This window comes from Drosophila serrata, unplaced genomic scaffold (assembly GCF_035046125.1).
Source record: "Drosophila serrata isolate PLE 108 unplaced genomic scaffold, ASM3504612v1 contig_36, whole genome shotgun sequence".
In the NCBI taxonomy this organism is placed as follows: Eukaryota; Metazoa; Arthropoda; class Insecta; order Diptera; family Drosophilidae; genus Drosophila; species Drosophila serrata.
This window is the reverse complement of record NW_028256934.1, coordinates 370083-385004: the sequence shown is the minus strand read 5'-3', so window position 1 is coordinate 385004 and position 14922 is coordinate 370083. Positions and strand designations below refer to the sequence as shown.

At 44.6% G+C, this 14922-nt stretch overlaps 4 protein-coding genes and 1 long non-coding RNA gene across 12 annotated transcripts in view; 3 read left to right on the top strand and 2 right to left on the bottom strand.

Moving 5' to 3' along the window:
- Positions 1–102: 102 nt before the first annotated feature.
- On the bottom strand, positions 103–7246 carry Ctr1A (Copper transporter 1A). Of its 8 annotated transcripts, none has more exons than XM_020956489.2 (7): positions 6872–7246; positions 6256–6359; positions 2798–2920; positions 2537–2733; positions 2225–2472; positions 1736–1765; positions 103–1493 (listed from the first exon to the last, which is right to left on the bottom strand). In XM_020956489.2, exons 3-7 carry the CDS (start codon positions 2829–2831, stop codon positions 1292–1294), a joined length of 711 nt encoding a protein of 236 aa, XP_020812148.1. In that variant the 5' UTR covers positions 2832–2920; positions 6256–6359; positions 6872–7246; the 3' UTR covers positions 103–1291. The 8 variants fall into 8 exon arrangements, with proteins under 8 accessions (XP_020812148.1, XP_020812151.1, XP_020812153.1 ...); XM_020956492.2 differs by lacking the exon at positions 6872–7246 and adding an exon at positions 6600–6782; XM_020956494.2 differs by lacking the exon at positions 1736–1765 and having other exon boundaries at positions 6872–7226.
- On the top strand, positions 1524–3072 carry LOC147644997 (uncharacterized). Its single transcript, XR_015272172.1, has 2 exons — positions 1524–1824; positions 1892–3072. It is a non-coding gene; the product is annotated as an uncharacterized LOC147644997 (long non-coding RNA).
- On the top strand, positions 7198–8263 carry LOC110187092 (zinc finger protein 593 homolog). The gene is made up of 2 exons (XM_020956496.2): positions 7198–7330; positions 7392–8263. The coding sequence occupies exon 2, from the start codon at positions 7542–7544 to the stop codon at positions 8028–8030; it is 489 nt and encodes a 162-aa protein (XP_020812155.2). The 5' UTR covers positions 7198–7330; positions 7392–7541; the 3' UTR covers positions 8031–8263.
- Positions 8242–13593, bottom strand: Cdc7 (Cdc7 kinase). The gene is made up of 4 exons (XM_020956485.2): positions 13242–13593; positions 12560–13148; positions 12264–12486; positions 8242–10224 (listed from the first exon to the last, which is right to left on the bottom strand). The coding sequence occupies exons 2-4, from the start codon at positions 13008–13010 to the stop codon at positions 8787–8789; spliced, it is 2112 nt and encodes a 703-aa protein (XP_020812144.2). The 5' UTR covers positions 13011–13148; positions 13242–13593; the 3' UTR covers positions 8242–8786.
- Positions 13560–14922, top strand: part of LOC110187111 (type-1 angiotensin II receptor-associated protein) — a 9261-nt gene continuing 7898 nt past the window's right edge. The window contains exon 1 of the mRNA XM_020956521.2: positions 13560–14520. Within this exon, the coding sequence (XP_020812180.1) occupies positions 14473–14520 (48 nt within the window). The 5' untranslated portion in view covers positions 13560–14472. The remainder of the gene's footprint in view (positions 14521–14922) is intronic.

Here is a 14922-nt window from a genome sequence, read left to right as displayed (position 1 = left end):
ACAAACCTTGTAGTTTTCTTGATTGATAACATTAATAACTTAAACTTTCCTTTCCATTTCTTAACGATATATAACCCATCCCCCCATTTCAAAGTCCGTGTGCCTGTTATAACAATATCCGCCTGTGTATATTTATTACTGTATACGTATACATAGATTTAATATTAATAATATTTATAAATTTGTTGCCAGTTTTTACTGTATGTATTTGCCATTTTTTGTAAGTTTAATATCTACAACATTTAGCCCCGTGATACCTGGTTAGAGCTAGAGCTAGAAGAAATCAATGTTATATCGAAAACATCGATTCTATTCTAGCTCTAATAGTTACAGTGCGCTTACGGGGCAAACTAGGGTTTTATTTTTTATTACATTTTCGAAAAGAAAGGCAGAAAGAAATAAATTAAAATGGTACCGTCGTCTAATTGAGCAAATAGCAATAACAATAGTTTCAAAACAGACACCAATTAGGAAAGGCAGTCAGGGGTATAATGGATAAAGGGATCATTAAGAATACACATAGTAATTTAACGATCAAGTGAAATCGTTGTCGCGACAACAGTTGTTTTTGCTTCTTTTTTTTTTTAAGAAATAACAATTTTCGAGCCTAAACTAATTAAATGCAATGCCCACCGTCTGAACTGGATAATTACTTTGGAAGTACATTTAGCGTAAAGAAAGTGTACTGAATCATCTCACAAGAGCATGCCGAGACAACAGACATGTATGAAAATTGGATTTTATTACCAAATAATAATAATAATAATAATCGTAGTTGTATAATATAAGCGGGATACATAATGGTATAATAATCGTGATAAAAAAATATTGATATTTGCTTTTCGGGTGGTGGGAAATCGGAAGGGAACGGAAGGGAACAAAGACTGAGTACCAAAAAGAAAAAAAAAGAAGAAAAAACTGATTGCTTTCCGATTTCCGATTCTTAATAGTAAGCTATATGTAAGCATGTCTGTTTTTTTTTTTTTAAATAGGCACACTGTACACTACATCGACTTGATGGCGATCATCCTTTGCGAGAAATCCTCCATCCTTCCAGGGGCTGGGTGGGGGGCTAAGAGTTAGTTACAGGCTAATACCTAGAGAGTAGCAAGTAGCAGGGTGTGTCTGTGTGTTTGTGTGGGGTGGAGAGCTTCCGGGAATTCCAGGGTTCTTAGCACCAACGGTCACCGCCTCCGTCTCAGGATCCAGTCCGCCGCTGCTGCTCCTCCTCAACATCATCATCATCCATCGTGAGACACCTGCGACTGAGGCTGCCGTCTGTCCTCCTCTGCTAGTGACAATGCTCCGTCACATCCACAATGACCGATTTCTTCCAGCAGAAGAGGAAGTAGCCAACGGCAGCGCCCAGCACCACCATCAGGCAGAGCCAGACGTTGTAGGTCATAAAGATCAGCATGAGCAGGAAGGAGAGCGTCACCTGGAGGACGTGCAGCAGTGTCTGGAGCAGGTGGGTAACCGACAGCATCGAGGGTCTGAGCATCGATCAAAAAAATCTCAATTAGAATTTTAGTTAACAAAATGCAAAACCCAAAAAAGGACGATAACAGAGACTGTACAAGAACTGAACTACTTTAAAGAACTCAACAAGGACAAGGAAGAAAGATGGTCAATTGAAAGTAAACTGAACTTAAGTGAGACAACGGATTAACATAAGCGCTGGGGTCAGGAGGTGGGAGGTCTGTTTCGTTTGGTGTCTAAACGGAGCGATACTTACGGTTGCTTGTGCACAACTTCGCCCACGTATCTAAAAAGGACCGATCGAAGGACATACGTTTGCGATTCACGGATGTAGATGTAGATACAGTAATTAGATATACGTTTCAATCACAGATTCGCATGAATCATTTTACAATTACGATAACAATTACAGGCGAGGCGAGGCAGAGCGAAGCGTAGCGCAGCACAGCGGCATGAGATTGGATATTGGATATTTGATGGCATTGGTGTTTTGTGGATGGATCGATTTACAAATGGAAGAGCGACGCGTGTTCATATTGCACAGATGATATATATACATATATAGCATATAAGATGGATCAGGATGAGTCGGTAGCAGTAACGAAAGAGAGAGAGAGAATAAGAAGAAAAACATTAAGATTAATATATATATATATACAACATAGGTAACGACCAAAGCGAAGGCAACAGGGGGCGTAAAGCAAGCAGCATGCTTGATAGCCAAGTTGTAACTCGATGTACTCACTGCACGGGCGAGGGAGCCGCCGCCGCCGGTGATGGCAGACGCGGCGCCTCTGGATTTCGTTGTGGTCCCGTCACCGGGCGATACTCCATTAAATTGTATGTCTTCCAGAACAGATACTCGCGATAGTACTTCAGACCCTCGTACATGAGGGCCAGCAGGAAGATGGCTATCATGGAGCCGACCAGTCCGGCCACCGTTTCGATATGCCACCAGGAGAACAAGATGGTCTCGTTGTACCCAAAATGGAACTATTCACATGCACATGAAGATGAGTCAACTTTGAAGCATCGGAATATAAAAAGATGAACCTACCGCCATGGGCATCATGTGCTCCATTCCGGTCCCAGAGCCGCCACCTCCGTGATTGTGATGGGCATGACCCGCATGGACATTTGTGTCGGGTATCAAATCAAACAGTGAACCAGCGTCCGAGGGTGCAACAGTGGCTGCCACAGCTCCACTGGGATCGTGATGCATGCCCGCATGATCGTGATGCATCATGGAATGATCTATGAAGGGTATAGGAATATGGTTATATAATCAAAGAGATAGCTCCCAGAGGGGTGGACTCACCAACTCCAGCTGCACTGTGGTGGGCGTGATCCATGACTTCTGTTTGCTTCTTTCGGAGGAGGATTGCTTTTGGCTAGCTGGGCGCTTCTGCGAATTTGCTGCTGCTGCGGCTGCTGTTAATGCCTGTGTGGAGTGGAGCAGAGTGAAAGTAGCATTAAATCTTGGCCACTTGCGGAGTGTACACGTTATGTGCTTGATATGGGAATGACCACAGTTGCGGTCAAGGGAATAGCTAAGCACGAAATATATGTTTTACACTCTATCCATTATTACAATCTGAACGATCTCTAGCTCTTTTTCAACTACAATTTCCACCTCAACTGTGTGAGGGTTGGGTCATTAGCCTCAACCTACATAAATTCATAAAACCCATTCAACTCGATATTTCAATTAGAAAGTCAATCTTTGAAGACAAAAGGCCAAGTGAGTGTGCCCCTTCTCTGCTCGTTTCGATTTCCTTTCACATCTCTAGGCAAAAGGGAATGCGAATTGCGATGTGGAAACTGGGTAATGAAAAATTCCAGGCATAACTCCACCAACCACCACCGGTTTCCCTCTTCCGAAACTTCCTCCTCCGCCTCACGTCTGACCTTGCTTTATAGCCTGGATTCACCGACTGCTCCAACTGCTGTTCCACTTCTGCAAATGGGAGCAACGTGTCGCCTCCTCGAATCAGAGACTACATACTTAACTGGGTAGCTCTCGCCGTCTGTGCCTGTTTAAGCTTTTGTTTGTGGTTCACCGCACTATATTGTAAACAGATTATATGTTTTGTATCGGGTAAAGGGAGTGTGTGATAAGGGGCGAGACCGCAAAAGAAGAAAAAAGCAAAAGTAATCAGGGAACTATGTTCGCGGCACTTGTGGCAGGGCAGGCATGCAAGGCGCTGACATGAAGCTGACTGATAGCGCACTTGCAGGAAGTGCGGTGTTGTGGCAGACAGCAAACAGTTGGCTGGTCAAGGGAGGTCAAGGACAGTGCACTATCCTGATATTATCCACTTAAATGGCCGTAGCATTTATAATTATAAATTTAATATGAAATTAAGCAGGACAAGTGTTTGAAAAGCTCAAAATACACATACTTGTAGAGTTTCAGATCGATTAAATAGAAAATAAAGACGAATCTTATGTATCGACTGATCCTCAACACTTGTTACCCTGCTTAAAACCTAATAAAAAAGGTACTATATAAGAAGATAGCTTTAAAACGTCAAGGTATACATAAAAATGTGAATATATAGTATATATATTTTGCTCTCCCTCACAAAGATAATAAACAAAATGCAAAAAACTTGGGGGAAAAAACGCTCACACACACATGCGCACAGATTTCAGCGAAACGATAAAAACACGTATACGCCACCGTCATGTTTGTAATTAATCTCCACAAAAAAAAAAAAAACAATTGTACATAGAATCCACAAAGAGCGTTAGGAAGAATCGTGTCTAGAAAACTCTCCACCTGTAACCCGTTTTTGGTTTCCCCGGAACCCTTCCCAGCCAAGAAATCTATGACCAACTGGTGCAGTTAATAATATAAAATACGCTCTTCGCCAAGATCTGGCGCGGAATGGAATGCTCTAACCTTGGAGCGAATCGAACTGGACCGGACTGGCACGACTGGTTAACTGGTTAACTAACTGCTTGGCTGCCTCTTTTGCGTTTCTAGCCCCAAACGAAAGGAAAATTATATCGCTGCCGCTGTGCCGAAGTATGTCTTAACATCGGGTAGACAGACAGAAATACAAAGAGATCTACGCGGAAGCCAGAGACTTTCAAAATATCTCATTATTGGGAACATAATTGCCACTTTTGGCTGCACCACCAGGCAGCGAATCGGGCTTGGGATTTTGTAATACATTAGTGGGTCACAGGTGTAGGCAGATCACATCGCGAGGGGGGTGTCCTATAATATCATTTTTATATCCTGTCAGGGATATCATCTCCGACCGACAGGAAATCATTTCCGACCCTATAAATCATATATATTCTTGATCAGCATCAACAGGCAAATCGATCTAGCTATGTCCCGCAAAAATTTAATTTTTTCAAAATTTTAAAAATTTTATAAGGGGTTACATCGTTAAAAATTTTTATAATTGATAAAAAATTTTAATTTTTTTCAATGTTAAATAAAATATGCAGATTTATTAATCTAATTAAAACTAACCAAGGGCAGCTTTCCGATTTAAAATTAATGAATTTTTGGCTTAGTTATGAGATTTTTAAATTTTGATTTGTCGAAAAATTTCGTATAAAACTATAGTTAATATCGGTTAAAAAATGGTAATTGACCTTCAGTCAGAAGCCTAAAAGAAAGTGAAGGAGTCATTTCCGACCCTATAAATCATATATATTCTTGATCAGCATCAACAGGCGAATAAATCTAGCTATGTCCCGCAAAAGTTAAATTTTTTCAAAATTTTAAAAATTTTATAAGGGGTCGTCAAAATTAAAAAAAAAAATTATAATAATTTAAATTTTTTTTTAATTTAAAAAAGAGTATGCAGATTTTTTAATCTAATAAAAACTAACATAGAACAGCTTTCCGATTTAAAATTAATGCTTTTTTGGGATAGTTATGAGTTTTTTTAAATTTGATTTGTCGCAAAAATTGCCATATTAAAATATCTACTTAAAATGTAGAAATCATAGGTCTTCTTGGTGGTTTTTTAATTTGTTAACATTTGAAATAAAAGCTAAAAAAACTGCAAGGGAATACAGAAGTAAGCTTTCTTTTGCGTATAACTATGTACAAATTTTCAGGCTCTCAAGAAATGTATAAAAGTTGAAATACCCCTTTTAACCACGTCCCTGTATTGAACATCAACCCAACCAGTTGATACTCTCCCTCTCTGTCTAACACTCTCGCTTTCAATGGGGGGCATTAACTGCATTAGCAAACTCTACCCCATTCTCTTCGGTTTCCCCCACTATCTCCTATTTGCATGGACGTGGAATTAACAGTTTGAATGCTGTAATTGCAAGAGCTCTCTTGGCTCTATCTCTCGGACGCACACACAAAACCCCCACCTCATCCCCTCCCCCCCTCCCAACCCATTTGCGAAATGTCAAATCGTGACTGGCATGGACTACAAAAAACAAGCATAAAGATAAAATAGGCAAAGAGAAGAGCAGCGAAGAACGAGAGCGAGAGCGTGTATTTGTTAAGTGCGTGAGGGGGGGCTGTTATATCACAGAGTGAGAGTGATCTGAATTCGAATATCAATCAAAGGGGGAAGACCGCTGCACACACACACACACACAAACTAATTGTGCTTGTAACGGTATTAATTGTCAACCGATTGATAAGCGATCGGCACCACTGATAATCGCAATCGGCATGCAAGCGCTGATTATCGATAAGAGCTGGTAAGCTATTCTTGCTCTTGTTTTGCTTTTGGTTCGAACTTCGAATTCGAATTCTTGTCGTCGTATACCCTTTCCCCTACTTACTGCAATTGCTGCTTCTGTTGTTGTCTTTGTTGTTGTTGCAATGTTGCCGGCGAATACCGAATATCGCGCGAATAGAGTGGTTTCAACGGAATGTGTGTATATAGCTAAAACAGAATCAACAAATAAATGCCAATAAACCACAATTGCCAGCAGCAGCAGCAGCAGAGAGAGTGTAGAATGGAGTACAATGGCAAAACCGAGGCGGTTGGCGGCAGCAGCTGTCGCCGCAGTTCCAACACCGCCCCCGCCGTCGTCCGCACAATCACAGTCTCTGTTTATTACTTTGTTGCTGGGCTTTTTGCACTAAATCGCCTGCACATGCACACACACACAAACACACGCACAACAAATCACTTTATCGCTTAGCATATGCTAAGCTTTGCACGAGTGGGTGGAGGAAAAGGAGGAGGAGGAGGAGGAACAGGGAGAGGAAGATAGAAAAGCAGTCATCTGCGATGGGTATAACTGGGAGAGTAAGCGGAATTTATTTCACGGATTCACTGTGTTATCCAATCGCACATGTGTATGGGTGTGCAGCTGTATGCGGCCCGATTAAGGCAGAGAGGAGAGCCTTTCGTATCAATCGTTTTCATTTATTATATCCTTGCAAGCTTACTTTCTGCGGCTCGATTGGCGTCAAATTAAAAACAAAACAAAATCGCGCACGTCCGCCCGCAGACTACTTGTTCCCACGAATTTGTTGATGAATTAATTGACGGAACATATGTTCTTTTTTTTCATTTTAAACAGCACAAGAAAAGCACTAAAAAACGACAAAAATTGGTGTGGGCTAAACCGGGCTTGATCAGAGTTCGATAGTGTTTTGCATACACTTTGCCAAAGCCCGGGGGCCCTTCACTTCTTGAATTCACATGTGTTTAGTTTAAATTGATTAGTTTTTTACAAAATAAATGAAAAGCCCAACATCTGCGGGTTCAGTGTGTGCACACACCGAACGGACAATCATTTCCAGCTATCGATAAGCCCCAGCTATCGAGTGTTTACCATCGCCACCAGCCAGCAGGGTATTTTGTGCGTAGTAAATTTTAAAAACATTGTTTATTGACTTTAAAAGGTGAATTTAATCAGGATGTGAGCCACGTTTTAGCTAAGACTAATATCCCAACTACTTGTAGGTTGTTTGCAACCTCTGAACGATAAGCAGCAGCCACCGGACCGACCGGACCAACTTGGACCAAAACACGTGCAGCGCAGCAAAACAAACGTTTGCTCCAATCTCTAATTCGCGTTGCAACTGGTAAACTACACACACACACAGCCGCAAGATGGGAATGGTACAGAAGCGCAAGAAGATGCACTATGGCGACACTCACCTGCAGCGCCGGTGGCGCGTGCGCAACCGTCGTCGCGACCTCGACCAGATCGACGAGGACATGCGCAACAGAAGCGCCGAGCTGATCAACCAGAACGTGGACCTGGATAAGCCGGGCTTTGCACAATTCTATTGCGTTCACTGTGCCAAGTACTTTATCGATGACACCGCCATGCAGGCGCACTTCCGCACCAAGGTGCACAAGCGGCGTCTCAAGGCGCTGGAAACGGAGCCATACACCATCGAGGAGTCGGAGCGGGCCGCCGGCCGGGGCAGCTTCGTCCAGGCCAAGAAGCGAACGCTGGAAACGCAGCCAACGAAGGAGGAAGTAATTGCAGGCAAGCGCATCAAGGTAGAGGAAATCCCATCAACATCCGATGCCGATGCAACGCCCTCCACATCGAAGGCGAAGCGCAAGAACGCAGAGAAGATGGAGACCTAGGCGGGGGGGATTAACAAGCTATCTATTTAGATTAATAACCAAGTACTTGGGTAACTACTACTCCAGTTTTCCTCTTCTGTTTTCTAGAAATCCATCTTATAAATATATATTTTTTTTCGCTTCTGTATCTGGTGTATGTACGGATTGTTTCATTAGGAAAGAGATACATTATCACAATGTAAACTCTAGCTTGAAATAAATAATGCTTGGATTGACTTTTTCCTCGGTATAAATATATTTTTTTGCTTCTTTATATATATGTATATCTCCGTTCACAATTTCGCTTGATACATACAAATAGATGATATACTTAGGTTAACTATAACTATTCGAACTATACAACATGATGGTGCAGAGTTGCTGCCACTGGGCGATGCACTTGCACTTGGGTTGCCTTTGCGGATTCTCGCTTGCTTCTTTACAATTCTTCAATATATATATTTATATTCTACAATTCATTATCTTTTCCTTTTTATTTTTGGTATTCCTTTCCTATTGTTCATGATATATATATATGTAAAAAAAAGAAACATTCCTACAAATCTAATTGTGTGTTGTTGCGGGACCCTAAGCAGCTTGAGGTAAATAGATGCGGCCGAGCTGGGCACTGGGCACTGGGCACGGTACACTGGACTGGATTCCGGGCGCTGGATGAATGAGACGTGCTCGGATGATGGGTGTGTGTGTTTGTGTGTATATGTACAATCGTGATATGTGCCTTATCTATATACAAATGACGAGACTGGGGTATGAGGACTAGTTCATTAATTTGTTGATTTGCTGGAGCTCCAAATCTGCCTGCTGCTGCTGCTGCTTTAGCTGCGGCTCCGATATGACCGTCTGCTTGTGATGACGCTGGCGTCGCACCTTTCGCATTGTTCCATTCACCGGCGGCTGTTCTACCGTCTCCGTTGGCTCTGCGGCCTCCGTAAAGAACGGATGCTGCAGTGCCTCGGCGGCAGTGATCCGCTTGTGCGGATTAACCTCCAGCAGGCGGTGCAACAGGTCGTAGGCGCTGGCCGGAAAGCACTCGTATGCGTCCAGCGGCTCCGTCATATACTCGCTGTCGTCGCACAGGCAGTTGAAGAAGTACTGGTCACAGTTGCGGCACACTTCGCACCGTCCGTCGGCGGACTCGTGGCTCTTGAGCAGCTTGGCGTCACTGAAAACGGTACGATGGCGAAAGCGCAGGCACAGCTTGCGTAGATTTAGAGGTCTCGATCGCTGGCTGAGCGTAATCATGCGGTCGAGGGCCAAGGCCGTCTTTCGAATGGCCTGGTCACCGAATATGGTAACGATCTCGGCCAGAGCGATGAAATCGTTGGGCGCCTTGAAGAACGGATACACCGAGGACATGATGGAGAGAAAGATAACGCCAGCAGCCCATACATCTACGGCTGTGGTCTGGTCCGGATACTTCAGCAGCACCTCCGGCGGACGATAGCCCGGTGTCCCAGCCCGGGAGGCGTGCACCTCCTTCTTCATCAGACAGTTGAGGCACACAGATGGATTAGCAAAGCAGAAGCACTTGGAGCTATTTGCAGTTACTCCTGAGGCGCTCCTATTCGTATTGTACTTGCTGCCGGATGCCGGTGTTGAAGCGACAGGTTGATCCTGTTGCGGCGTCTGCTGCTGTTGCTGCTGCTGCATTGTGGTTGGCTGCTGGCCGGGATTCGATCCATCGGCGAGCTGCGTCTCGCCCTGGGCGATCTCATTGACCGGCTTCAATGGCATCTTGATGCTGTCCTCATGTAGCCGCATTCGCTTTACAGCGCCACCCAATCCGGCGTCTGCTGGGACACTTGCCTGCACTGCATCCGTTTCCCGTTCCCTTGGACGCTTGCTGTTGTTGTTGTTGTTGTTGCCGGCGGCGGCGGCACTACCTCCTGCAGCAGCGGTGGCTCCCATAACCGGCGGATTCACATGCTGGGCCAGGCCAAAATCGACGAGAAGGAATTCACGACGTCGCCGATTGTACAGAAAGTTGCTGGGCTTCACGTCGCGATGGATCACATCGAACTTGTGGACATGCCGCAGGGCAACCAGCAGATTTCGCATATACAACCGGATCTCGGGCACATCCATCCGCGTGTAGAAGTCGTGGAAGCGATCGTGCGGCATGTAGGGCATCACGAAGGCGGCGGAGGCGTCACAGCGCAGGCAGCAATGGATGCCCACGACGTTCTCGGTGCCCCTGCAACAAAACAGAGCGGAATAAAGAAGGATTAGTGATTCGTTCAGTATATTAAATAGGTTTTGATAAATATTTAATTAAAATTACAATGCATAAAAGCGTCTGTGCTTTATTTCCTGTTTTCCGTTAACTTTTGATTCCTGTTTGCAAAACAACAAAGACGCCCACATACTAGCCCACCCCCTCAACCTCTCTCCCCTCCTCTGTTACCATGACTGTGTGGGAGAGTGCTTGCTATTCACTGTGCTATTTTTAAAGTTAATCAAATTAAAATTTAGAAAATGCGATTTAGCTAATCCTCTTTGGGATTGATTAAACTCTTATCGGCATGGCCCTACCATGGCCAGCCTTTGGAGCTTCTGTTGCCTTTGATTTGTGCCCTGTAGGTAAATAACAACAACAACAGATAAACCCACACAACACACACACACACCCACACACACACCTGTACACAGACCGCTCTCTCGCCCACTCTGACTGTGTGCGAAGGAGAGATAGAAAAGCTTCGACGACGTCACACGCAGAACAAGTGTTGGCAATTTCGAAATTGGTAAGCTAATACAATAATTAATTAATAATTAATTAAGGTATGGTTAAGAATTAAGTAAAAGATGATTTATAATTATTATACTTTTGCAAGGGTACTATAATTTTAGTCAGAAGCCTGTAACATTATGAAGGAGTCATTTTCGACCCTATAAATCATATATATTCTTGATCAGCATCAATAGCCGAGTCGATTTAGCCATGTCTGGTGGAAAAATAAATTTTTCAAATTTTTTCAAAATTTTATAAGGGGTTACATCGTTAAAATTTTCATAAATTGGCAAAAATTTTAAATTTTTTAAATTTCAAATTGAGTATGCAAATTTTTTAACCTAATAAAAACTAGCATAAAACTGTTTTCCGAATTAAAATTAAGGCTTTTTTGGCATAGTTATGACCTTCTTAAACTTTGATTTGTTAAACAAATTGCCATAAAAATATAGATAAATATTTATTTTTATTTGAGAGCTAGCGAAATTAAAATTATTTGTTCCTTAACCGAAATAGGGCTTGTAAAATTAATAGATTTGTTTAATTTAGTAGCTTCTGCAGCCGGCTGCGCAACACTGTGACGAACCTAGAGCGATGGAAGATGCGAGATGGCTATAGGCGGCGTGAGGGAGTCATAATTATTGTCGTTGTGACGCAATTGGGCTGAGGAATTTGCGCAAATCGCTTGAATAGACACAAAATCGCAGCAGGACCAGAAGGGGGCGTATGGGGGTGGATGGCCAGTGGGCTTGAGGGGGCAGCCGGTTTATGTCAAATACAAACGCACCGCCCACATGCGACTGCTCTCTCTCTCTCTCCCTCGCTCTCACTCTCCTGGCATCTGTAACGTGTATTATTCAGCCAGCTTAGCGGCAGTTTGAGGCGGTATTGAACGGATTCGAAGATTCGGATTCGGTTTCGGGTTCAGCCTATGCGTAATCTAATCTTCAGCTGCTGGCAACTGCCGGCAAGCAGCCGCCGGAATAGCAATCGATAACAGACGGCTGGCTGGGATTGCAGGATATGTGAGTGGCTCTGTGACGTACACTCACACGCACAAGTTCCAACATATATATACATATATATGTATGTAAACAAACATTACAGCCTTCAAGGGCCAGAACGAGATAGACACACTGAGAAAGAGCTGTGAGCGGCATTGTAACTGTAAATGGGCACGTGAATGGCGTGTGAAAGTGCAATAAACGAACGTCGGTGTTCGTTCGTTCGGTTTTACATACATATGTATGTATATATGAATGTGCGGCTACCCTCACTCCCTTGCCTTGTTCGTACGGCCGGCAAACTGAAATAAATTGCAATGACGTATGACCGGCTGACGTCGGTTAACGGCGTTTGACGCAGGCGAGGACGAAAGCCGCCCATCCATGTGTGGGTGGCCGGCCTGTGCCGGCATGCGAGAGTGTGTGTGTGTGTGTGAGTGTGTGGGACTGGTGGCCAAGGGTTTAAGGACTAAGGACTAATAAGGCTGAAGAACCTACCCCATTTTGGTCATGCACTGCAGCTCCTTCATTATCCGATCCGGATGACTGGTGGGTATGTGGTGCTTGATGGCAAACTTTCGCCGCAGGCTCTCCGGCAGATTCGCCTCCCGTCGCATTGTTGCCAAGAGCACGGTGCTAAAGGTTCCGTTCCCAATGCGACTGTGCACATCGAATAACTGTCCCACGTCCGGAATGCGCACGAGAAGATCGGCAATGGCCTCTGCGTATAGAATTAAGGTTAGCACACTCACGCACACAACCGACTCCCGGCTTCGCTTTCCGTCTCCGCTTACCTTCGCTCTTGTTGCGCGGTGGCTTTATCTGAGTCGATCTGGGCGTGGTGGGCAGGGCGTCTACCGCCACTGCAGTTACTTCGCCAGCCACCGGCTGCTGCAGCTGCTGTTGTTGTTCCAAGTTGGCCAACTGTTTGGCTTGTAGCTGTTTCATTGCAGAGGCAGCAGCGGGGCCAGGTCCGGGTCCCGTGCTAATAGCATTCCCATAGTATTGCTGCTGGCGCACTCCTCGCCAGGACGCCGCACCATTGGCATTGGCGTAGGCATGGCCCGGACTGGCCATTGCCGGCATGGCCGCCATTCCCGGCTTTGGACGACGCTGCTGCAGCTGGGGATGATGGAAAAGCGGCTGCGAATGCGGCGATTGCGGCTGATGGTGTTGGTGGGGGTGGGGATGATGGTGGTGATGATGCACGGCGGCCAGCTCGTGGTAGATGACGCGCTCGGCCATTCCCCAGCGCTCTGGCGCTTGTTCGCAGTGTCCAACGTAGTCAGCTGGCAACGGTTCCTTGGCATCGGCGCTGCAGTTCGATGGGTGTCTCCTCTAGCAATCTGCGATGTTCGTCTGCCGAGTACCTCGCGGTGTTTCCTGAAAGTCCGCAGTAAAAATTTGGACATAAAATTTTGAAATATTAAGATTTGTTTCGCTATCAGCTCTGACTAACTGTAGCCGCCTACTCACGTCGCTTCTATTCGAGCTAGTCTCCTGGTGTTTCCAGAGCCAATTGCGACTCCGCGCTCTTGCTGCGCCGCCCTTCAATCCCGGAACTATGGCAGTGGCGCAGCTTCCGTTGGGTTCTGTCGCGTGTCCCCGTTGCTACCGGCTGTATTATCTAATTCGCGGTCAGATGCGGATGCAGCTGCTGCTGCTTGGTACCTGGCGTTGCTGTGTTCTGGTCAGTAGCGTTAGCGCTGGCGGCAAGAGTATATTGTATGGAGGCAGTTTTTTCAAGCATTTCCTCTGCCGCCCAGTGTGACCGATGCGCTCTCGTGGAAATACTTCTAATACCGCTATCGATTAAAAAATACCATTTACCATATTTAAAGAATACCATATAAATTTTAAAAATTCCAATCTTATAGGTATTTAACCTGGCTATCGATGAATGTAAAGCCTTGCCGGACTAAAAAACTAAACAGCTGTGATATAAATATTGCTCTTATTTAGCGGTTTCTAGCCGGTAAATTAAATTAAAATTAATAACTGACGCTTATTTGCCTTTAGCTCCATAGCGGCGAATACAATAACAATATCCAATATAATATATCAAGTTTATCAATAAACAGCTGGCTACCGCTGTCAGTGTGACCAATTTTGTGCCGTTTCTACATCTTCTTTGGTAACACTGCTGAGCAAATACAACATTCTTACACAGTGCCAAGTTTAATACGATACAAAGCTTTGGAAGCTGCTGTTGGCCCCACCACAAAAAAAAAATTAAAGACAACAATCAATAAACGGCGGAAAGACATATTTAGTTTTTTATTGTGAACACCATTGTGCCTGTACCTGTGTGCGTTACTGTTCCTGCCGAAACCGACAATTTGTTGCTGTTATTAAAGTGTATTGTCAACGCCCCCCGCAAAGGCAGAACGAAGACCAACAAGTGCGCTCTCACACACACAAGTGTTACTTACGACAATCACACACGCACACAAAAAAGGGGCGAGTGCCGCAATTGAAAGTGAATTGCAAGTGAAAATAGATTTAAAGTGGAACAGTTTCGGCGCTAGCAAATTGTTGCACACGAAAATAGCGAAACAGCTGTTTACCGCCGCACCCGCAGTTGTTGTTGCTGTTGTTGCCTGCCTGCGTGGGAGACCGAACGTTCTGTGAGCGAGGGAGACGAGGAGATCGAAATCTGCATCTGCTTGGTGGGGAGTGAGTGCGAGCGAGAAGGCGATATAGAATCATGACCGATCTCAACGAACTGATGGGTTCGCCGTTTGTGCGTGTGAAGGTAAGCAGTGCACGCACTGGAAAAGCAGTGGGCGATATGCAGTTGCAGCATCACAGCGTCCGCCCCCCCCCGCAAAGCTGGTACAAGTACAGCTGGGGTCAAAGTAATAGCACTTAAAATTAAATTCCCTTGTTATTAATATGAAAAACTATTTGAAGTTCAATCAAAACAATCTTATATATAGATATAATTTAAAGTTAGCGTCAATTTCCTAACCGGTCTTTGAGTAAAACGCCTTAGAGCTGGTTTGAATATATGTATCTCTTCTCTTAAAATCTATGACCAAATTATAAATTGCTATTATTGTGAACCCATTTGTACTCTCACTTGTTGGGCCTCCATGGGTTAATGGCCGTTTGTTGCTATTGCTATATGGCTGATTAGCGCCCCAAGTTAGCCGCC